This window comes from Mustela nigripes, chromosome 14, assembly GCF_022355385.1.
Source record: "Mustela nigripes isolate SB6536 chromosome 14, MUSNIG.SB6536, whole genome shotgun sequence".
NCBI lineage: Eukaryota > Metazoa > Chordata > Mammalia > Carnivora > Mustelidae > Mustela > Mustela nigripes.
In genome coordinates, this window is record NC_081570.1 from 75,219,112 (window position 1) to 75,244,523 (window position 25,412).

General features: G+C 39.7%; 1 protein-coding gene and 1 pseudogene across 2 annotated transcripts; both read right to left on the minus strand.

The window, feature by feature from the left end:
• Positions 1 to 481: 481 nt before the first annotated feature.
• On the minus strand, positions 482 to 4,432 carry LOC132002086 (homeobox protein MSX-2-like; annotated as a pseudogene).
• Positions 2,937 to 20,872, minus strand: LOC132001094 (guanylate-binding protein 1-like). Of its 2 annotated transcripts, XM_059375315.1 has the most exons (12): positions 20,784 to 20,872; positions 19,746 to 19,858; positions 13,294 to 13,502; positions 11,607 to 11,734; positions 10,344 to 10,453; positions 9,883 to 10,079; positions 9,046 to 9,288; positions 7,878 to 8,158; positions 7,025 to 7,237; positions 6,129 to 6,231; positions 5,697 to 5,890; positions 2,937 to 5,126 (listed from the first exon to the last, which is right to left on the minus strand). In XM_059375315.1, the coding sequence occupies exons 3-12, from the start codon at positions 13,481 to 13,483 to the stop codon at positions 5,010 to 5,012; spliced, it is 1,776 nt and encodes a 591-aa protein (XP_059231298.1). In that variant the 5' UTR covers positions 13,484 to 13,502; positions 19,746 to 19,858; positions 20,784 to 20,872; the 3' UTR covers positions 2,937 to 5,009. The 2 variants fall into 2 exon arrangements, with proteins under 2 accessions (XP_059231298.1, XP_059231297.1); XM_059375314.1 differs by lacking the exon at positions 20,784 to 20,872 and having other exon boundaries at positions 19,746 to 19,901.
• Positions 20,873 to 25,412: the final 4,540 nt, after the last annotated feature.

Consider the following 25,412-nt stretch of genomic DNA (forward strand, 5'->3'; position numbering starts at 1 on the left):
AAACAAAAGTCAATCATCCCATCAAAATCACCAGATGTCAGCAATTTTAGCAAATAGTTGGTCTCTCCTATAAGAAAACAAAACGGACTTAAGCAGTCTCTTTTAGGAAGGGGATATATAGAAAAAAGTATACATATGTACATATATTTTGCCCCTCAAAATAAACTGAATTTTTACATCTGCTGTATAAAAATGTCATTATATTTTATTATGTATATATTCATGCATAAAAACCACCAGAGCCAATCTTTGTGAAAGGAGAAGGGGGCGTCTAGAAGATCCCACCAAGAAAATGGGGCTTGGTGCCTCCAGCCTAAAGAACAAATTCGAACTATGTCTGTCCCTGTGGGTCTAGCCGCTTAGGGGTGGCTCCTGCAAGGTTTGCTGAGCAGGAGTACCGGCTTGGTACTGCCTTCTTGGAGAGGGAAGGGGGACCCATTTTAACAAGCATCCATCATGGAGTCTACGGAGCTGGTCTTCCTTAGGATAGATGGTACATGCCATATCCGACTGGAGTCACACAGAGTCCAATGGCAAGATGGGAAGCACAGATCTATGGAAAGGGTAGGACGCCTTGTATATGCATGCTGCTCACAGGGACGAAATGATGGGGAAAGGGAGGCCGAAACCAGAGGGCAGGCAGCACAGGCTTTGCAGCCATTTTCAGCTTTTCTCGTTCTGCCTCCTGCAGTCTTTTCGCCGTGGCCCGTTGGTTCTGGAACCCGATTTTGACCTGGGTCTCTGTGAGGTTTGGAGCCCTGGACAACTCTGCCCTCTGTACAATGGAGAAGTGCTGCTTCCCGTGGAGTTTTCGCTCCAGAGCAAGAGGCTGGGCCGTCGTAAGGGGTATTCGCGGCTTCTGATGGGTCTTGTGCTTCTGGAGGGAGCAGGTGGTGGGTCTCCTGTGTTTTGGCCGCGGGGAGTATCTGCCAGGTTCCTGCATGCTGGGGGCCCCATCTCCGAGTTTTCCGACTTGACCGAGGCAGTCTCCAAGGGCTTACCCAGGGGCCGGGTGGGGTGAAGGTGGTGATGGTGGTGAGGGTGGTGGAGGTGGTTTTGCCTGGCTGGCAGTGGGGACGCCCGCTTGGGCGGCTTCTTGTCCCATAGGAGCATGAGCGCCCCCAGCTTAAGGGCAGGCTAGAGACCTCCACGTGGCATTCCTCCACCATCCCTTTCACTCCCCCATGCCCCGGCCCAGCCTAGCCACCATTGCCTGGGCCTCCTCATCAGACGAAAACAGTTCCTTGCCTTTGATGCAGAAGCCATGACTTCCCTGACCTATGGAGCTCGGGACTGCGGGCCCAGCTGATTTTTGACCTGGGGAGGACAGCTTTCACTGAGGAAGCTCTGCTGTTTTGTCAGGATCTCAGTGTTCTGTGTTGCCTTTCTCTAAATCGGGGGATCTTATATATCCTTTCACTAAACCCACAGAAGGAAAAGTAACATCCTGACATTTAAACAAGAGAAAATATACTTCTCTAGGTTAAAAAGAATTTTGGCAGAAGAACACCATAAGGGTCAGCAAATATCAGTCCTAACGTGGGGTAGCTTTGGCAGACTGAAAGCTGAGAGCCTTGAATTACCTTTTTCTTGTTATTGTATCACCCAATGACCCATCTCAGATACACTATATCAGAAAGTCAAGAGCAGGGGAGGAGCCAAGGAATTTTATACTTAGTACTGAAAGACACCCCCCCCCCCCCCCCCCCCCCCCCCCCCCGTCGTTAACTAATTAACTGCTCTTTTGTTGTGTAAGAGCACCCCTCCTCCCCTTGCAGTGAAAAGACCCTTCCCCCAGGGTTGAATTCAATGTAACTGCTCTTTTGCCTTTCTGTAACTGCTTGGCTTTTAGGGCATGACACTTGTCTCCTGTTTGAACAAGATACCTTCTCCTAATAGCCGAGGCATGGTCACATAGGCAAGGGGGCTGCATGGTCACGTAGGTCACGTAGACAGGGGGCTGCATAGTCAGGTAGGCAGGATGTCTTTCTGCTGAGTAATAAGGTCAAACTTCCCCTCTTTGTTTCCCCTTCCCGCCTTTCTCTTCGCAGGAGGGGGTCTTCCAAAGCCAATCCGCTAACACCAAGTATGCCTTTTTTCAAATGTTCAAATTGTCAGCCAATGGGCCCGTCCCATCCGGGACTTGTTTGTACCTGTCTATAAAAATCCTGCACCACCCCAGCCAGGTGTGCTCAGCTAGCAGGAGCTGCTGACCACCCGCAGGCGCGCGCTGACCACCCGCAGGCGCGCGCTGACCACCCGCAGGCGCCTGCATAACAATAAAGAACCTCTTGCTGATTGCATCCAGTGGCAGTGTTGGATTCTTGGGTAAGGGGATCCGCGGGTCTTTCAGTACATCGGTTTTATTTCACAGCTGGACTGAGGACCACTGTTGGAAGCAACATGCCTCCCTGGGGAGAGAGCTTTATTTTGTTCCCGGAGACAGTATGGAAAAGGCACTAAACCAGACAAATCATTCAATGCCATTAGCTGCTTCCCTATATTTCTCTCATCTTGTAATATATTGAAACATTGTGTAATACTTTCAAGATCCTAACATACAATTTAATACACATCCCCTTACAAATGTAAGCAATGTAAGGCAGATACATAGAATTTGATCAGTGTTTTAATAGAGCAGTAATCTGAAAACTATGGCTTGGGGGGTGCCACCTATATTTTAAAATAAAGGTGTATTGGACACAGCCATGCCCATCCATGTATGTATTTTCTATGACTGCTTTCACACTACATGGCAGAGTTGCACAGCTGAGACAGGAATTACAGAGACCACAATGCCATGAATAGTAATTGTCTGGTCTTTTGCAGGAAAGTTAGTCAACCATTTTGATGAAGAGTAAAGCCTTATTTTTTGCTGAAAACTGAAAAAAAAAAAAACCCTACCCTATCAGAAATAAAAAGACTAGTGAAGCACATTTTATTTTTAGCTTGAAAAAAAATTTTTTATTAACATATAATGTATTATTAGCCCCAGGGGTACAGGTCTGTGAATCATTAGGCTTACACATTTCATAGCACATACCCTCCCCAATGTCCATAACCCAGGCACCTTATCCCTACACACTTACCCACCCCCCAGCAACCCTCAGTTTGTTTCCAGAGATTAAGTCTCTTATGGTTTGTCTCCCGATCCCATTTTGTTTCATTTTTTCCTTCCCTACCCCCCACAACCCCCCACCCTGTCTCTCAAATTTCTCATATCAGAGAGATCATATGATAATTGTCTCTGATTGACTTATTTCACTCAGCATAATACCCTCTAGTTCTATTTGTGTTGTTGCAAGTGGCAAGATTTCATTTCTGCTAATGGCTGCATATTATTCCACTGCATGCATACACACACACACACACACACACACACACACACCCCATATCTTCTTTATCCATTCATTTGTTGATGGACATCTAAGTTCTTTCCATAGTTTGGCTATTGTGGACATTGCTGCTATAAACATTCAGATGCACGTGCCCTTTTGGATCACTACATTTGTAGTCCGATTGCTGGGTCATAGGGTAGCTCTATTTTTCAACATTTTGAGGAACCTCCATGTTGTTTTCCAGAGTGGCTGCACCAGCTTGCATTCCCACCAACAGTGTAGGAGGGTCCCCCTTTCTCTGCATCCTTGGCAATATCTGTTGTTTCCTGACTTATTAATTTTAGCCATTCTGACTAATGTGAGGTGGTATCTCATTGTGTTTTGATTTGTATTTCCCTGATGTAGAATGATGTTGAAAATAATTTTTAATCATTTTAAGAAACAGTCACTTACCTAGGGTTTAGAAAATTAGGATAAATTCTATATACACTATGTAATACCAAGAACACTATTTTGTTGGCCAAAAAATATAAAAAAAAATCTATAATTTCTTTGGGGGAAAATCAGCAAACTTCCAAGTATAGACTTCTAAGAACTGGGAAAATATTGCCTAAATTATAAGACTATAAACAATCTAATAATTTAGTTCAGTTTTCTAATATATTATCTGTCATCATTTAAGGTCCATCTTTGTGAATTATATATTGTTATAAATACACAATGCCTAATTGTCATCATGTTACTATGTTCAGCCCAGTGTCAATTACCTAAAATTCTAAAATGTCTCTTTGAATTTATAATCTGGGTGAATTGAACAAGAAAGGAGAGTTTCCTTTGTTGGTCTGTTTGTTTGTGACCCAACCCCTACTCATGCTAATGATTTCTTCCATCTTCTTAAGAAAATTCTGTAGAGGTTCTGGGTCTCCATATAAGGTGGCTTGCTTCAGCTTGGAATCCATCAGGAAGGTTGTCCTTTTCCAGGGCCTAGTGATCACATAACTGCTCAGACTGTGCAGTTGTGACACAGTAGAAAACTGCACACACACCTTCTTCACTAAAAAGCTAAAATGGTTGTCCCTGACATTGAAACCCATTGTACATGTGGCCAAACTGATGCTCCACTTTGTTCTTAAATTTTTACTTAAGATTTTGTTTTTATCCATTTATCAACTAATGGTCACACAGAAGAATAAACTGCTCCTGAATGTTACCAGCTCAAATACCTTCTGTGTTGTTGCAGAGGTAAAACTGACCTTTGTTACACAACTTAAAATATTTTTAGGAGGATGGACATGGTTTTAATTATAGCACTGCATGTCTTTGCAAATTTAGAGTGTTATAAAAATGCAAGATCTAATTATTTTCAAGTGTAATGCTATATTTCCAAATTCAAAAATTACTTAAGCTATGCCTTGGTTAAGAGTGACCAGAGGGGGAGCCTGGGTGGCTCAGTGGGTTAAGCCTCTGCTTTCAGCTCAGGTCATGATCCCAGGGTCCTGGGACTGAGCCCTGCATTGGGCTTTCTGCTCAGCAGGGAGCCTGCTTCCCACCCCTCCACCCTCCACCCCCACTGCCTGCCTCTCTGCCTAGTTGTGATCTCTCTCTATCAAATAAAAAAATAAAAGTTAAAAAAAAAAAAGAGTGACCAGAAAAGCTCTGTTCTTTAAGTCTTCAGCTTATGACGCATACTGTCCTTGGCCTTGCCATGTTCCTCCGGAGATTTTCTATCTCATTATGAAGTTGTTTGCTCTCATTTCGGAATCCTTCCTTTAGTAATTGGGACTGTTCCTAAAAAGGAAAAAATGGAGACCGAGTATATCAGGTGTCCACATTCATAGATTTTTAAAAATATTTCATTTCTTCTTGACATTTTCTCTACATATACTTTTCATTAGTTTCTCTTGGGCATCCTGTGATTACATCTGTGATTACATTTCCACTGAGTGGTAAAGGCAGTTCAGATATCTTACCCAGCTCTGTGACCCTATGAAAGTTATTGGAACTTTTCTGAACTTCTGTTTCTTTTCCCAAGTAATAGAGGCATGGTAGTTCTTGCTTCATACAGTACTAAGCAAGAGATACAAATAAGTGATTTTTCAGAAAGGCTAGCAGACAGCAGCCACCACTGATTGAAGGATGTACAGATAAAGGACTAGATGGGACCTAATGCAAATAAAATCTTTTAATAACCAGGCAGAAGCAGGAGCCAGGTCAGGCAGGAAGACAGAAATCGAAAAATACAAGTGGTGCAAGGACCTTCTTCTGGGCGTCTTGTTCTTACCGCTACACTAAGATATGATCAGGGACAGTGGAGAGGAAAGAGAAAAGCAGAAACCTCAAGGTAATGTAATTAAATACCTGAAGTTTGCAAGCTAGAGTTCTCTTTTGTTCTTCCAGCAACTGGATTCTATCCCTCTCCATCTTCTCAGTTAATTGTTTCACATGTTCCTGATAGCTCCTCTCTTTCTGTTCCATCATCTGCTGATTCTTTATTTGCATTTCCTCCAGTGCTTTTGTTGCAGCCTGTGCAGATTCGGCTTTCACACGTTCCACTGTGAGGAGGAAAAAGAAGAAAAATATATGTGAGAAAACATGCTGTCCCTTCTTTCCCTGCACTCTTACCTGTCCTTGTTGCTGCTCACTGCATATGCCCTACTCAGAAATGACCTCAGCAAGTGAAGGGCAACTTCGTTCTTTTTGCCCAAGTGTAAGGATCACAGGCTTACCCAGCCAAATTATTTAAACTTCGAGAGCTCTAGAGGCTATCTAGTCTCTGGACTGTCTCCTCACCTTCGATCTCCTTTTCCTTTTCTGTGAGAGTCTGGTCCGTCTGCAGAATGGCATCAGTCATAGACTCTTTGGACTTCAAGTATTCCTGTAGAACCTCTTCAGCCTTAGGACCCAGAGAACATGGACTTAGTAATAGGAAATGGCTAGAAACTCTTGTTCCTGATTGTCTTCCCACCATCTTTTCCTCTAGGAATTGCTCCTCTGGGCCCTGGTGTGGCTGCTGGTCAAGATTCCTTGCCACTTGCAAGGTATGGGCACTTGCTCCAGGATGGCCAGTCATGGCACCCTACTAAGCAGAATCCTTTATAGGAGACTGATAGAGACACTGGAGAAAAGAGATTCTTTGTTCTTTCAGACTAAGGGCTCTAGTTTGGGAGTTATTGGTGCTGTGGTATCCTTTTGAGTGAGTTACTGAAAAAGGAAGCCATCATGGAGAAAGCAGATCAAAGGAAAGTTAGAAGGAGAAGGAAAGACAGAAGCGTGGGGTTGAGGAGAGTAAAGACAGAGAGACAGGTGATGGCATTACTTGAAATCTTGAATCCAGCTGTCCTTAAAGCCAGTCTGTAGCCTAAACTGATGAATTACCATTTTTGTTTAAGTGACCATTACTGGGTTTCTGTCCCGTACAGCATAAAGATCCAGCTATCATAGTGAATTACAGTAACAACTTGGTGGTTAATCTGAAGATCCAGTTAATAACTCAGTTATTAATTGAGTGCACTCTTTTGGATGAGCACATAGGACATATGTGGTATAATAGGCTCCCTGTACATCTTTATCAAATAAAAGCATGAATGCTGTTGTTCTTGCAACGTGTGCAATTACACTTGGTTATGCTGTTCTTCCAAGGAGGCATGTCATCAGCTTTCCAGAATCAGCAGATAACTCTTGGGTACCTGTATCCCCTTCCCAGGTTTCTGAAGGTACTTTCTCTTTAGCTCTTGCATCTTCTGGATAAAGAGACGATATCCTCCTGGTTTAGAATAAATCCCCTGCTTCACAGCTTCTTCTAGAGGACTGAAAATATCCTTAAGTAAATCTGAGCAACAATCTGTTGATGCTTGCCGATTCTGTTTAAAAAAGTCATCTCGCTTCTTTTCTAGTTGGGCCTTTAATTTAAAAATGAAAAGTAAAAAGAAAAACAGGGAAAAGATGTTAGCTTGACCTTGGAGATATTGGAAAGGCATCTCAAGAACAAGTCTATGACCCTAGGAAAAGTTATAGGCGCGTCAACAGGATCAGATCCTTCCTCTTGCTCCCGACTCTTACTAAAGTCCTTTTTCCTTGGAGGTGAAGTTCAGAGCAGAGATTGCTGTCTTTTTTATTTTTTTTTTTTTTGCTACACCTTTAAGAGGTAGACTGCTTGTCAAATTATACCAGTGATTACATAGAATAGATGTGGCTCAACATAAGCCTGCATATGATAATCAGGACTACAATTTTCTTTGCCTTTGAATAGGATATCAAACCAGTCTGAAAACAGTGGACATTTGAATAGAAGCTCTGATTGTTACCTATATACCGTTAGTTAAATTTTGAGAAAGATTATTATTCATGAAAGAAAATTGTTTTAAAACTTGGAGTTTATCATAACAAACTTTGTTCTTCTTTTTATGATAATAACAAATAGTGGTTATCATCATTCTAAAGTCTAGTAAACATTCCCTCTCTCAAAATAAATGCCCATTTCATTTTCTGGTAGTATTCTGTTTCCAAGCCTTAATCCATATAAACTTGAGAATAAATTACCCCTAAGTCCTTTTGAAATAAATGGTCTACATCTTTGAAGGAACTATTCATAAAGAGTTCGATGGCCTCTTTCTCACACGCCTGGTGCAGGTCCAGCAGCTCCTGGAGGGTTTCTGTGGGCAGCTGCACCCTCTGGCTCATCTCCTGGTCATAGTGGGCAATGGCCTTTTGCACTGCAGCTGCATTCTCGATCTGGGCCAAGGCCAGAACTGCATTCTCCATGCAGGGCAGATCCCCACTACTGATGGCGTTGACATAGGTCAACACCAGGTTCTCTAGACCTACAAATGGAGAACAAATGAGAATACTTGTTGCTGGTGGGATGAGGAAACATTCTATTCTGTGTAATTCTGATCACGTCTATTACTACTCATTTGCCTCACAGCTTCAACGTCCTCAGGAAGCTTGCTTCCTTCCAACACCCAGCTGAAAGCTTCTTGGAAGTGCAGATTCTCAGCCTTTGCCCCAGATCAACTTAATTAGATCCTCCTCTCTGGCAAGAGGCCCAGGTGATATGTATATGCATAAAAGGTCAAGAATCTCTATTATGGTTAACATATGTCTATGTTTTTTGAGTGTTTGCATCCACTTTATCCCCCAAGCGTCATCAGGACAGGAACCATACCACTCTCACTTAAGTCTTTGTCATCAGCCTTGGTCTGTGGTAAGCATTTGATCAATATTGTAGAACATAATCAAAAGGAGTTTTGTTTGTTCTAGCATAGTGTTGTCCAAGAAAAATTTCTGGAAGATGGAAGTGTTTTATGTGTATAATACAGTATGGTATCCAACTGCTAGCCCCATGTAGGTATGTATGGGCCTTTGAAATATCACTGTATAATTGGAATTTTAAGTTATCCTTAATTTTAACTAATTTGCACTTAAATTGAGAGAGCTATACTTGTATAGTGGCTCCTATATTGGGCAATACAGGTCCCATTAACTAAAGTAAATTTAAGAAATAGAGCTTTTTCTCCTTTGGCCTCTCCCATCTTTTCTCACCCACAGGAATTTGGCTAGTAAAATCTATTAGAAACGTTGGTGTCATCTAGAATTTAAATGGTAATAACAGTAGGATTTGCAGTTTTCAAAGCTGAAACTGTGTGGATATAATTCTACCCTCCTTTAGTCTTAACAACGAAAGAAAAAGACTAGAAAGAGGACTCACGAGGTCCATTGATTTGGATGCCTCCTGAAAGAGTTTTAGTTTTGGAATTGCTAAAGATGTAGGAACAGAAGACTGCAGTTTGTTGCACAAATTCAGAATCCAGCTCATTATCATGCAATGTCTCAAGCTGGCCTAGCTTCTTCCTGTGAGTGGGTCGATCAAAGATAAAGCATTTCTTCTTTGGGAAAAACTTCCGGATACAGAGACGGGGCAGATTAAAATTGTGGTCACTTTCAGTGGTACCTGCAGGAAGATAAAAAAGGAATTTCCCAAATATAGAGGCTTGCAAACCCTTTTCTTTGAACAGCCAAACAGTAAATATTTTAGGCTTTTCAAGACAGGTGGTCTCTTTTCCAGTACACAGTCCTGCTGTTGCATAAGCAATAAGCAATAAGCCACAAGCAATCTATAAATGGATGGCTATAGCATTATTCCAATAAAACCTTATGTACAAAGACAGCTGGCAGGCTGGATTGGCCATCATTTGCCAACCCTTGGACGGAACACTGTTCAGGCTTTAATCTACTTTCTTCCAATCAAGGCCTATTCTATTCCATAGTCCTTAGCTAATTGCAAGCCCTAAGCAAGGATATAAAATCAATCTAATAATAACACAGGAAAAGATGAAAGGAAAATATGTTATTCTTAGAAAAGAGGAGACTATAATTTAAAATCAAATTTATTAATTTGTGCATCAAATAAGCAATAATTCTTAGTTATAGCTAGCTATGAATAAACAGAAAACTATAAATGTAAGAAAACTGTAAATGGAATGCTGAACACAATAGTTTCTTGTGTTTTGTTATCTCCTTTTAATTATAAATCCCTGCCTTTCACCTCGTTTAAGCTTGAGTGAATTCTCCAGGTACTCATCTGCTGTGATGGGTAGTCCATTTACTTCCAAATCTAAGGAAAAATCCCTCAGTGTCCACACAAAATCTGGAAAGAAGCTCATGAAGTCAGCTGAATCTTCAAACCCATTGGCATTAGGGGAGGATTTTGCCCTGATTCGATCTGACAGCTCTGTCACATAGCTGAGTAGCAAACTAAGGAAAACTAGCAGAAAAGAACAGTGTCTTCCACCTCATATTAGTTCCATATATTTAAAACCTTCATTTCACCATTGTTTTTAACCCGTGTCAATTCTTCAATGGGTACATTGGATCTTTCCCTTACCCTTGAATTATTTATGTTTTCTCTTTTTGTGCTTGATTCACCAGGATTCACAGCCAAGCAACTGGTTTTTAAATAGGTCTCCCCTCCTACTTTGGTGCTATTTTGAACAACAAAAAGGATACTGTAGTTGGTCCATGGCCTGCTGGTTGATGGTTCCCATGCTGTTGTACACAAAGGTGCTGCTCAGGAGTATTGCTAGGGCAAAGATCCAGGAGTCATTCTGGTTATTACCCTGGAAATCAGAACACATTTGGGCTGAGATGCTGAGATTATGTTTCATTCTCCTGGTACTTTGCAGATCAGCAGCAGTAAAAGGATGCTCATTTAATTAGAGCGTCATTGTGTTTGTTTGTTTGTTTTAGTTTAGTTTAGTTTAGTTTGCTTTAATTTGGTTAATGACCTATATGAGAAAACAAATCCAAACAAATATGTGAGTGAGACTTCAGTTTTGGGTCATTTTATAATTAGTATTTTTAGTTTACATTGATTCTGTCTAGGTCCTCTTATGATCATTGACAGGTAATTCCAAAATAATCAAGATTGGTGGGCATGCTAAGGCTTTAAATATAACTTAAGTTTAAAGTTCCTTTTCCTTTTTATAGCAAAGTTGACTTACATAAGAGTAATAATATGTGTAGCTACTTCATTGAGCAATTATTAGGGACTTAACATTTTCCATTACTTACCTTATTCAAAACAATACTATGAGGCAAATATAGATATATAGATAGGCAAAAATCTGTTTTATAGATTTAGAGAGCTGAGGTCAAAATACGTCAAATAACTTGCCAACACCACTGAGTTAGTGACACGGCTCATATTTAAACACCAAGGTATGGGACTTCAGAACCTGAATTCTTTTTTTTTTTTTTTTAAGATTTTATTTATTTATTTGAGAGAGAGCAAGAGTGAGAGAGATCACAGAGGGAGAGGGACGGGGAGAAGTAGACTTGCTACTGAGCAGGCAGCCTGATGCGGGGCTTGATCCCAGGACCCCTGGATCATGACCTGAGCCAAAGGTAGACTTTGAGCCACCTGAGCCAACTGAGCCACCCAAGCGCCCCAGAACCTAAATTCTAACAAAAGTTCTCTGCAGGATTGAACTCATGACATCGATTTTATTTGTACTACTTTTATGTATCTGGGTTAACTGACTTAGCATATAGACCATTGTTAATAATTAGAATACTACCCACTAACTACTATGATTTTCTCAGATTCTGCCTTTTGAATGTTTTCCTGACCTCGGGTTGCTAAACTTGGTCTCAGGGCACATAAACAGAAATGAAAAAACATATTTAAATGAAAGCTTTTATTAAAAAAAAATAAATACTGTAGAGAATATTATTAGGTTCTTATGCCAAAATGAAATCCTTAATCCTTACCTTCTCTACATCTCCCAGGCCCTCAGTGTCCAGAAGAACTAAGGTGTGGTTTGGCTTCTTGGGATGAGGCACACACCACATCCAGATTCCTTTCGTATGGGACTGCACTGTGGAGCCTAGAGAAAAGCCTATGAAGGGGAGTGGGGATAAGAGGGGGTAGAGTTAGAGATAGAGGATGGATCTAGAAGTCCTACAATGCAACACAAAAAACAACCTTGGTTAAGAAATGAGCAAAGCCCAGGAATAAATCCCACTTGGTTGTGGTGGATAGTCCTAAGAGATTCTGAGCTCTAAGATGCTAAGAGCTATTGAGCTCTAGCTCAACAACTGAGGGTTGTTGGAGGGTAGGGGCAAAGAATAAATGGGTGATGGACATTAAGGAAGACACTTGATGTAATGAGCACTGGGTGTTATATGCAACTGATGAATGACTAAATTCTACCTCTGAAAGTGATAAAAAATTTTTTCTAAATGAGCACAGGACTTGAATAGACATTTCTCCAAAGAAAATATACAAATGACCAGTAAACAAATGAAAAGATGCTCAACATCACTATTCATTAGGGAAATAACAAATCAAAACCACATGAGATACTACTTCACACTCATTAGGATGGCCACTATCAAAAAAACCAGAAAGTAGTAAGTATTGGGGAGGATGTGGGGATAATAGAAACTTGTGTTTTTCTGGTGGGAATGTAAAATGGTGCAGTTACTTTGGAAAACAATATTTATTTATTTATTTATTTAATGATTTCTTTAAAAATTAAACATATTACCATGTGATTCAGCAATCCCACTTCTGGGTATATACCCTCCAAAAGTGAAAATAGGCACTTGAACAGATATTTGTACCCTCATGTTTTTAGTGGCATTATTCATTATAGCCAAAAATGGAAGCAACCCAAGGATCCTTCAACAGATGAATGGAAACAAATTGGTATGCCCATAGAGTTGTTCAGCCATAAAAAGGAAGAGCATTCTGACACATGGTACAACACTGATGAACTTTGAAGATATTATGCTAAGTGAAATAAGCAAATTATAAAAGGAGAAATAATGTCTGATTCCTCTTAAATAAGATTCCTAGAGCAAGTGTCATAGATACAGAATATAGAACAGTAGCCACCAAGGGGTGGGAAGTTATTGTTTAATGGGTACAGAGTTTCTGCTGGGGAAGATGAAAAAGTTATGATGACAGATGGTGGCAATGGTTGCATAACAGTGTGAACTTAACTTAATGCCACAGAACTGTATGTACACTTAAAAATTGTTACAATGGTAAATTTTATGTTATGGTTATTTTACAACAGTTAAAAAAAAAACAGCCAATATAGACCTAAACATTCCACTTAATAATCAGTGGAAAGTTGCTTTTACTGCATGAACATTTCAGCAAATGTCTTGTAGTTTATTATTTTGTACATGAATTGTTTTTGTTACTGCATTATTAGTCTTTCTAGGAAAGGAACAATTTATGCTTTTAAAAGGGGATACTAAGGCAAAGTGGGAAGTGAGATGAACTGCCTTTTACACACCATAGGGAAGATAAGAGCATAACTGAGGGCTGAAAGGTAACTTTCAATAGTCTTCTGCATCTCTGACTTCCTCTTCTTGCATCATTGCACTCAATACTGGCAGTGGGTGCACAGAAAGGACTTGACAGAGCTTTGTTGGTGCCACTCACCCTTGTTCTTCCCAGCCAGCTTGTTCATCAGGTAGGATTTGCCTGTGCGGTAGAGACCCACAATAGCCACCACAACAAGAGGATTCTTATGGGCTGACAGGATCTTCAGAGCTTCCTGATTAGCCACCAGTTGCTCTCCAGTGTTCTCAATGAGGCACACGGGGGCTGGCATCACCATCTCTGAGGCCATGTTCAGAGTGTTCCTTAGTCTGCAAGAGAAGAGATGGGATGAAATAAAACTTCTAGTATAAGTAGATCAAATAATTCACCAGGTTATTTTACATTCAGAAGGTAGAGTCCCCAAATGTCCAAAAGTTTGATGTCAGCTTTGAGATAGATGAGGGTAGTATCTGTATCATTTTAGGAAGTGGCGGAAGGATTGTCAAAGTAGTCCACTGAAATAATAATGGTATGATAGTATCTTAGGAACATTCAGCCTCCCTCATAAAAAAATTGTTCACTTAGGTCACTGTAGAAAACTTTCTTTTTGGATTTGCAAAAAAAAAAAAAAAATTAGAGTAAACTTTAAATGTAAAATAGAATAGAATTTAGAAAGATTTATTTTACTTCCTGGTTATATGTAAAAAATTCAATGTTGATTTATTCATTACTTCTTACTACGAATAAAGACTTTCAGGGGCGCCTGGGTGGCTCAGTGGGTTAAGCTGCTGCCTTCGGCTCAGGTCATGATCTCAGGGTCCTGGGATTGAGTCCCGCATCGGGCTCTCTGCTCAGCAGGGAGCCTGCTTCCCTCTCTCTCTCCCTGCCTCTCTGCCTACTTGTGATTTCTCTCTGTCAAATAAATAAATGGAAAATCTTTAAAAAAAAAAAAAAGACTTTCATACATCATTTCATGTATACCCTTTCTTTGAACAGTTCCCAGAGATTTTAAGTATTTTTTCCCCCATAGTTATTCTTATTTTGCTGCAATGATGGTCCACAGAGCTGCTCACACTGCCATTCCAAAAGTGGAACCAATATAACTTACTTTTGCAAATTTTATAAAAACATATGCCCATGTGGGAGACACATGACTAGAGACTCATCCAAAGCCTTGGTGTGGGTTGTGTAAGCAAGGGGCCTTTAAACTTAAACTTCATTACCTTCACAAGTAAATTAGCCTCCAGCTACCTGAGAGCACAAGTGCACAACTGGAAATACTTAATGTGGCTAAAAATTATGTGTATAGACATATACTTATATACACATAAATATACATATATATGTGTGTGTGTATACATATATACACACACACATATATAAATAAGGGAACAAAAGACTGAAATAAGGAATAAATGATCAGGAGGCAGAGAAGCCTGGAAAGATTGCAGAATAGGAGGATCCTAAGCTCACCTCATCCCATGGACATACTTAGTAACAGCTACATCAGTGTTATTACCCAAAAATGAGGCAAAGACTGGTAGAGAAGACTGTCAACAGTTAATTGCAGAGATGAGACCACATTGAAAATAATAGCAAGGGTAAAGTTTGGTTGGAAATGAAACTAACATGCCAGACTAACCACAAGCAGGAGGAATACCACAAGTACAGAGAATAGAGAGGAACAGACCCCAAACCAGTCACCCCAGACATGGGGGACCTGCACTGGGAATACACTCCCCATTACATCTGGCTTTGAAAACTAGAGTGGCTTAACTTTTTGAGTTTTTATAGTAAGTGGTGCTTAACTTTATTTTTTTAAAGATTTTATTTATTCATTTGAGAGAGAGAGTATAAACAAAGAGAGAGGGAGAGGGAGAAGCAGATTCCCAGCTAAGCTGAAAGCCTGAAATGGGGCTTCACCCCAGGACCTGGAGATCATAACCTGAACTGAATGCAGATGCTTAACCATCTGAGCCACCAAGGCACCGCTTAAGATTTTACTTACTTGTTTGAGAAAGAGAGAAAGCACAGGTCAGGGGATAGGCAGGGGGAGAGGGAAAGCAGACTCTCTGCTGGGCATGGAGCCTGACGTGGGGCTTGATCCCAGGACTCTGGGATCATACCTGAACTGAAGGCAGACACATAACACACCAAACCAACCAGGCACCTAACATCAAGAACTTAAAAAGGCTTGGCTCTGAGAGAGCCTGGAGGATGATGGAATAGTGAGTCCCCACCCTTAAAGAGCCTGCATAAAAAACAACCCAGTAAGACACAGCACAGAGGCAACAGTTTGAGAGCCAACTGGGGTATATGAGGAGATTTATTTACTAACCCCAGAATGTGCACAGGATGGGCAAGGATCTTTGGGAGACTTCTCCAAGAACAAAAGAACTGGTGGATGCCATTTCTCTCTCTCAATCCCAGCCTAGATATGCAAACACCTGTGGTAACTAGTGTGAACATTCACCATCTAGTTTCCCAACACCACATACCCTGTTCCCCTGCAGATCCCCCATCCAACCTAACCCACTGAGGAGGAGTTCCTCCAAAGTATTTTGGCCCGGTCTCATCTTTCAAGTAGCTCTGATAGTTGTCAGCACCACTCCAAAGTGTCTGAAGATAACCACACATGCACCAGTTTAACTGCAGCCTCAATGGTCTTGATCTGACTGCTGGTTCTGCCCACCAACAAAAACCTCACAAGTGTCTGCACAGAGATCCCTGTAGTTTGGAGTCACTACAACCCCAACAGATAGACTAAGAGTCAGACATTTGGTCTGACTGCAGGTCCTTCCCACCAATGAAATCCTCTCAGAGGACAATGCAGAAAAAGCACCCTGTAGTTCTTTGCAACCACATTTCTGGCGAATGGGGTCAGAGCAGCCATCTGGTCTGACCTAACTATAAGCGCAAGGCTGCCTCAGACTGGTCCCTGAACAGATAGAGACCAAATCCTGCTCACAACAGGCAAAGAAGGCCATTGCAAAGAGTTGAGGCCACTACTTTCAAGATCAGGCGATATAGCTGACTTTGCTAATACATAAAAACAAACACAGAGAGTTAGACAAAATGAGGAGGCAAAGAAATATGTTCCAGATAGAAAGAACAAGACAAAACCACAGTAATAGTAAATGAAATGGAGATAAGAAATGTCTGATAGAGAGTTCAAAATAATGATGATAAAGATACCTATTGGAGAATAGAGAGTGGAGGATCTCAGTAAGACAAACAAATGGAAAGATATTCCATATTCAATGATTGGGAGAATAGGTATTGTTAAAATGTCTATACTACCTAAAGAAATCTATAGATATAATGCAATTTCTATCAAAATACCAATAGCATTTTTTCACAGAACTAGAACAAACAATCCTAAAACTTGCATAGAACTACAAACAGCCAAGGCAATTTTGAGAAAAAAAGAATAAAACTGGAGATATCAGAATCTTGGATTTCAAGATATACTATAAAGCTCTAGTAATCAAAACAGTATAGTACTGGCACAAAAAGAGACACATAGATCAACAGAATAGACTAGAGAGTCTAGAAATAAACTCATGCTTTTATGGTCAATTGATCTACAACAAAGGAGGCAGGAATATGCAATGAGAGGGGTGCCTGTGTGGCTCAGTTAATTGAGTGTCCAGCTCTTGATTTTAGTTCAGGTTGTGATCTTGGGGTTGCGGGATTGAACCCTGCATTGGGCTCCATGCTCAGCATTGGAGCTTGGGATTGTCTTGCTGTCTCTCCCCTTTATGCTCCCCCACTCACACACTCTCTTTCTCTTTCACTTTCTCTCTAACATAAATAAATAAATAAATCTTTGAAAGAAAAAGAATATGCAATGGGAAAAAGTTTCTTCAACAAATGGTATTGGGAAAATGGGACAATACATGCAAAAGAATGAAACTGGACAATTTTCTTATACCATACACAAAAATAAACTCAAATGGATTAAAGACCTAAATGTGAGATGTGAAAGCACAAAATTCCTAGGAGAAAACATAGGCAATAATTTATTTGCCATCAGCCTTACAAGCATTTTTCTCCAGAGGCAAATGAAACAAAAGCACAAATAAACTGCTGGGACTACATCAAAATAAGAAGCTTTTGCACAGTGAAGGAAACCATCAACAAAACAAATTGAATCAGAGAAGATATATGCAAATGACATGTCTGATAAGGAGTTAATATCCAAAATATATAATGAACTTACATAATTCAACACCAAAATACTAAGAATCCAATTAAAAATGGGCAGAAGACATGATCAGACATTTTTCCAAAGAAGACATACAGATGGACAATAGGCACATGAAAAGATGCTCATAACATCACTCATCATCAGGGAAATGCAAATCAAAACCACAATGTGATATCACATTATACCTGTCAGAATGTTTAAAATCAAAAACTCAAGAAACAAGTGTTGGCGAGGATATGAAGATTAGATTCCTGGTGCACTGTTGGTGGGAATGCAAACTGGTGAAGCCACTGTGGAAAACAGTATGGAGGTTCCTCAAAAATTAAAAATAGAGGGTTGCCTCTGTGGCTCAGTGGGTTAAGCCTCTGCCTTCGGCCCAGGTCATGATCTCAGGGTCCTGGGATCAAGCCCCACATCGGGCTCTCTGCTCATCAAGGGTCCCGTTTCCCCCTCTCTCTCTGCCTGCTTCTCTGCCTACCTATGGTCTCTCTCTCTCTCTGTCAAATAAATAGATAAAAACTTAAAAAAAAAATAGAACTACCATATGATCCACTAATTCCATTACTGGGTATTTACGCACAGGAAACAAAAATGCTAATTCAAAAAGATATATGCAGCCCCATGTTTATTGCAGCATTATTTATGATATGGAAGCATCCAATTGTAGATGAGTAGTTAAAGTGGATAAAGAGGAAGTGGTACATATATATAACATTATAATTGCTGTTATATGTAATACATATTAATAGAATAATAATATGCCTTTAATATGATGAAATACTACTCAACCATAAAAAATAAGATCTTGTCATTTCCAACAACATGTGTGGATCTATAGAGTATTAGGCTAAGTGAAATAAATCAGTCAGAGAATGACAAACACCATATAATTTCACTCATATGTGGAATTAATTTAAGAAACAAGAAAAACAAACAGAACAAAAAAGAGAAAAACAAGCCCAAAACAGACCCTTAAATATAGAGAAGAAACTGAAGGTTGCCAGAAGTGAGGTGGGTGGGGGTTTGGGTGAAATATGTGAAGGGAATTAAGGGTGTGGTTATTGTGATGAGCACTGAGTAATGCCCAGAACTGTTGAATCATTATATTGTATACATGAAACTAAAAAATAAGATCAGGAGACAGATCAGGAGAGGTAGAGGGGAAGCTGTTCAAAGAAAATATCTGTATTTTCAGCCATACACTTCTAAGTTTTCTGTTCCGTTTTCTCTTCCATTTGGAGGAGAAGGAAAGGCAGGAAGAGAAGGTGAAGGGGAGAGGGAGAAGAATGAGAGATGAGGGGAAAGGAGGAAGAGAAACAGAGAGCGAGAGGGAGCTGTCAGACAAGGGGATGATGAATAAAGCTTGCGCCAAGCCAAAGAATTCAGGGTAGGAGTTTCCAGAAGTCAAGGTTGGAACTGCTTGAGAGCACGGAGAGGTCAAGGCAAACAAAGATGTTGCCTTTAGTGATGCACCACAGTAGACTCTTTACAGAGGAAGCTTTTAGTAAAACAGGGCTGCAGATACTATTTGTAAGGGGCAAGAAATAAGTTGGTACCAAGAAATTGGATCTACTGAACCCAGATTATTTCTAAAGGAAGAAAAATACACTTTGAAATAAAGTTCAAGTATGTGATTAAAAAGTATGGTGTTTTCATAAATCTTCATCTTTCACTCTGGGTTTCAGTTTTCACTTTCTCTGTCTTTAACAGTGTCATTGGCTATTTAGCACCTCTTTTACTACTCGTATGTAACCTATTTCAGTTGCCTTTTAGTTTCTCATTTGCAGTCAGATGGGTACCTAGCAAGTTCCATCAAAGACAATGACACTTTAAAAGAAAGGAGAAAGAAATCTAATGCATTTATTTTTTTTTTAACTTTATTTATTTATTTATTTGAGAGAGAGACAGGGAGAGAGAGCATGAGTGAGGAGAAGGGCAGAGAGAGAAGCAGACTCCCCGTGGAGCTGGGAGCCCGATGCGGGACTCTATCCCCGGACTCCGAGATCATGACCTGAGCCGAAGGCAGTTGTCCAACCAACTGAGCCACCCAGGTGTCCCTCCTAGTGCATTTCAAACTTAATTTAGGCCCATGTCTGCTGGTGCCTAATTCTGCAGAAGCACAGTGCAGAACAGGTGGGAACCTGCTACCACCAGGTAACACCGGTATGTCACCATCTGACCTGGTAGCCCACAGCAGGTTCACCTGCAGCCTGTCCCGATGCTGGTCACCTTTTAAGAAAAACCACCCCTAATGAATACTTTCCCATCTCTGCCCCAACCTTATCATGAGTTCCGTTTCCCAGAGCAGAGCTTTTTTAAAGTTGAAGAGAAAGCTGCTTTGATGAGAAAGTGGAGTTCTTACCTCTTCTTTTTCCTTCTCAGTTAGGTGGAGTGGTTTCTGTTACTTCTCTGTTTCTCACTGGATAGTGGATCTTTTATTTCCCCTGTCCAATGTCATTGGACTTTCCAGATTTCCTTTAAAGACAGAACAGAAGTAAGCAACCACTGTAACAGACTTTATAGTAACACGAAAATGAAAGCACTAAACACAAAACAATGAACTCAATGACCATAAAAGGAATTTCTGGAAGCTGAGTCAATGGGAGGGTAGATGGGCTTAACATAATTTCTCAGTCAGAAACTTCACATTTCTTTGAAAGAAGAGATTTTAGAGAATATTTACTGATTTAAAGAAATGTCTATCAGATATTTAAATATAATGAAATGGATCTCAGACTTGGGGTTCAGTTTGAGAAACCCAGAATGAGGAACAAATCATGTAAATTTTTAGGTCTAATTTCCTTAAGTAATGAGCGCAGATACAGTGGACTTGGCTTCTCATTTATACATACAGTAAGCAAAGAAAAGGACATGCCTCACACACTCACAATACCCAGCATCTGCGCTAATCCCCAGTGCACAGTTAGGAAGTGTCTCCATATATTGCACACATGTTCCAGGCTCTATGCTGATTGTGTACATAGGTTTCATAACTTATATCTCATGCTAAACTTTTCCCCACAATTTTATAGAAGCTGAGTCTCAGAAAGGGTGAATGTCTTAAGCCATATCACAGCACTATAAGTAATCTGAACTGAATCAGTGTTGTCCCCTCTTGTTAAGCTACTTCATTGTGCAGAGATCTGAGTGAATAGCAATAGAAGTAACAGGTTTATCTCTCCTTTTTTAGCTCGTTCCTGGTAACAATCATGCTGAATAAGTGACATTGTCTTCATCTTACAGTGGAAAGAAGGAGGCTTGAGAGAGGGCATATTATATGCCTGTCCCTATTCAGTAAGTGAGTCAGAAGCATAGGAATCAAACTTTAAACTATTCCTCTTCCTCTCCATTGTTTCTGAAAGGAAGAAATAAGAAAATGAGGAGAAAGAGAGAGGTTTACCAGGTTCTCTGCTGATCCCAGATATTTCTCTATACCTAGAAGCCAGAGTGAGATATTTAACAAATAGAATTGTACACTTTCTTTTCTTGTCCCTTTTTGCATTAACTTTCCAAATGTCTCTGAGTAAATAGCTCTTCAATTTGTTTAGAAAAGTATGACGTCTCTGGGTATTTCCGTTACTGGTACACACCCAGTTTCTTCCTGCCTTAACGGACTGGAAACAGCAGTTTTGCAGATGTGAAACTTTCTTATCCTTGATCTTGGTAAGATTGGTCCCTTTCTATTCTACTGGTCTCCCATGAGCCCTTTCTCAGTCTCCCATCACATCACCTTGATTTTTCCCCCCTTATGACTACCTGAAATTCCGGTTCATAAAAGCAGTTAACTCACATATTCACAGCACCTACAGTAGGGCTTGGCATGGAACAGAAGTTCAATGGGCTATTATGTGACAAAATACAAAATGACCCACCTATGAGAGAAACCCCACACTTTTGCCAATTCGAATATATAAACTTTTTGAAGTATAGAAAAAATAGTAGAATACCTATATAAAACATTTATTTGTTAATTTCATTATATAGTTCTTAAATTCCATATTACATGGATTTGTAATACAGATATATTGTTTCTTACTCATATTTTATAAAATAATTTTATTCAAACTCTTCCCATCCTTTTTTAATATTTATCTTCATCATTATTAAAGCTATTTTAAAATCTTTTAACTGATTTCTTTTTCAGAAGCATCATTCTTCAGCCAAATAATTTGAACTATTGAAAATAACTGTGGGACACCTGCAGGTTCGGTCAGTTAAATGTCCAACTCTTGGTTTTGGCTCAAGTCATGATCTTGTGGTCCTGAGATGAGCCTTGCACTGGGCTCTGTGCTGAGCATGGAGCCTGCCTGAGATTCTCCCTCTGTCCCTTCCCCCACTTGTGTATGTGTGTGTGCACACATGCTCTCTCTCTAAAAAAAAATAAAAATAAAAATAAAATAGCTGCAAGCAGTCCTAAAGTCATACATCAAACAATGGAACATTTATTCAGGAAGATTTCCTACAACTCTGGAGAGAAAAGCTGAGAGTCGATGGTACTTGAGCAAAGATGCACTCCCTCCCCATTCCCAGTTCAGTTTAACAAAAGCTCCATTCATGGCCCGTATGGCAAAAAAGATATGGCTTGCTTTTCCCTCATTTTCCAAGCAGAGATAAGGTATCTCATTGGTAAATGCAGGTCACTGGTATTTCTCATCCCCTCCAACACTGAATTGCAGAGACTAAATTCCTGGTTAGTGTGACCAGGGACTGGGGGTCTACCAGTCTCTACCCAGCCCTGCTTTTAGAGTGGAGGTTTTAGCTGGATTTAGCAGGCTGAGAACATCTGGCCTGACCACCCTCACTCTGGTTCATTTGTAGGGTGGAGTTTCCATGTTTAGGAAAGGCAAGTGAAAAACACCAGAGGCTACTGTACCTGCCCAGTGGAAGGGCACGGAGATTTTTATCCAAACACAGAGGCAGTCCATAAACACAGAGCACCATGAAGTTCTCCCCAGTGGGACTGACTTTATTTAAAATGGAGTGTGGGGGAAGTTCAAGCCTGAGGACTTAAAAAAAAATTTATTGCTGCAGATTGACATTTATAAGAAATACTAACAGGAGATTTTCAGGCAGGGAGCAAGTGACCCAAGTGGAAAAACTAACACCACCAATGAGGGAATATGTAATTATAAAAGACAAAATAACTGCTTATTATTTCTCTTTTCTTAACTGACTTAAAAAGAAATTATATAAAACAATATGCATATAATTGTATCAGAGGGCCTATAACATATATAAATGTAATATGTTAACAGCAGAACAAAGGAGCTACATGAGTGCAAAGCTTATTGGAATAAAGATGTAACACCAGATATTGACTTGAATCCATGGGAATAAATAAAGAGAACCAGAAATTATAAGTAAGAAAGTTAATATAACAAGTCCTATATATTTATTCTTCCTATTTCAGCTACTTTAAAAGACACACAATTGTATAAATGAATATAACAATGTATAGTTGGACTTGTAATATATGTAGATGTAATATTTATTATACATAAGATTAGTAGCACTAAAAGGGGAGGGGGGAGTAGGAGTGTAGGAGTAACAATTCTATATCTTGCTGGAGCTAAGTTAGCATAAATTTCAGGCTTAGAGAAGATTTATATCTCTAACTATTTATATCTTTGTTTATATGTGGTTAGCGCTGGAGCAGCCAAAGAAAATAGTAAGTCTCAAATCAGTATCTTTTCACCTTAAGTAACTGGTAAAAGAAGAGCAAACTAAAATCCAAAGTAATGGAATGTAGAAAATAATAAAGGTTTTTGTAAATGAATGTAATGAAATAAGAGAAAATTAATGAAACCAAAAGACTTTTTTTTTTTTTTAAAGATTTTGTTTATTTATTTGACAGAGAGAGAGAGAGCCAGAGCACACAAGCAGGGGGAGTGGCAGAGGGCGAGGGAGAAGCAGGCTCCCTGCTGAGCAGAAAGCCTATGCAGGGCTTGATCCCAGTACACTGGGATCAAGACCTGAGCGGAAGGCAATTGTTTAACCAACTGAGCCACTCAGGCGCCCCCTATCTTTGAAAAGATCAACAAAATTCACAAATTTGAAGTCAAACAGGCCAAGAAAAAACGATGGAAGACTCAAATTACTAAAATCAGGAATGAAAAGGGGAATATTAATATTGACTTTCAGAGATAAAAAGAATTGTAAGACAATACTGTGAACAACTGTACACCAACAAATTGTTTCAAAATTGGACTAGTACCAGGGCACCTGGGTGCCTCAGACGGTTAAGCACCTGACTCTTGAGTTTTGCTCAGATCATGATCTCAGGGTTGTGATATTGAGTCCTGCGTTGGGTTCTGCTTTTGCTTGTCCCTCTCCCTCTGCTTCTGTCCCTGCTCACTCATGCTCTCTCTTAAATAAATCAATAATCTTTAAAGAAAAGAAAAGAACAATGGACCAGTACCTGGAACCACACAAACTACTTAAACTGTCTCAAGAAGAAATAGCTATTCTGAATGCACCAAAGTACACAAGTAAAGAGATTGAATTACTGATGAAATTCTCTGCAAACTTGGTAAAAGAAAGAAGAAATTTACCCAATTTGTCAAAACTTATTTTACCACATCTACTTTCCTCCTCTCTCTGAACTATTTGAGAGTTATAGACACAATCAATACCTCTTTGCTCCCAAATTGTCCAATGTGTATTTCCTAAAAAAATAATGCTCTTACAGAAGCTTATTATTTCCTTCGGTCATGTACTTTTTTGGTAGTTGCTGTTGTAAAAAGCTGGAATTCTGCCTCCCACCCCTCTTGGAAGGAACCACTGAATGTCTGAACAGACATTTTGGACTGGTTATTGCAAATATTAAATAGTTATGTAGTTATAAGAAATGAGTAGTTGATGCCTCCTATCCATATATCTACCTCCTTTATTATGAAATGATGGAAATTTGAATCAAGACTGTGGCATCTTTGGGTGCCATTTTTTGAGCTTTTTAGGTGAGGGATTGGAATTATTCTGTTGGGACTACTTAGGCCTATATTTGTCCCTGAGCTAATAAACAATATTCAAATTTTAAAAATTATTCAAGCTGTTATGAGATCATAGCTAGCCTATTCCAGAACTAAAAGTTTGTTTATGTTGTTTAGTTAGTGAATAATTTTCACCAGGACAGACAATAATTATGACATGTAGTTTCCAAACTGAGAAAAAAAGAAGCCTCAAAATCTGATGAAGACTCCATAGAACATAAAAAGCTTTGCATTTCTTGAATTCAGTGTAAATCAAATATGAAAGTATTTACTAATGTCTTGAAGAAACTTCCCTATTATTTTGAATGAATTGTTGCAATTATATTGCAACAATTCATTGTCCAATACTGGACAGTGTCCAGTATTGTCCAATACTGGACATCATGATGAAGAGTGACATTCTTCAAATGTCATGGAAATCTTCCAGCTAGTTGCTGGACTTAATCCACTTTTGCACGACTACTTGGAAAAAATGCTAAAATTTTAAAAAGCACAACATATTCAATATCCGCATCCCAAATAGATTATGATAATTAGTCAGAATAAAAGAAAAACATATTTAAAGTCAAGTGTTATGTAGAGTCCAAATGCTACTCCGTTATTGTAGATTTTCTGTGATTTTAACAAATACTGATCAACTGGAAATACTGTGCGTTTAAGTTATTACATAAAACTATGAGAAATTTGTGGGTTTTTTCCTAACTGCAATAACTTATCTGTGACTTTATGTAACACAGCGAAATATATTCTGGGTGATTGTAACTTGCTATTGGACAGTATTTGTGGGCATTAGTATGAGTATGTCATATAACAATGCAGCCATATAAAAAGTAAAGACAAAAGACTGCATGCAGGGGCGCCTGGGTGGCTCAGTGGGTTAAGCCGCTGCCTTCGGCTCAGGTCATGATCTCAGAGTCCTGGGATCGAGCCCCACATTGGGCTCTCTGCTCAGCAGGGAGCCTGCTTCCCTTTCTCTCTCTCTCTGCCTGCCTCTCTGCCTACTTGTGATCTCTGTCTGTCAAATAAATAAATAAACTCTT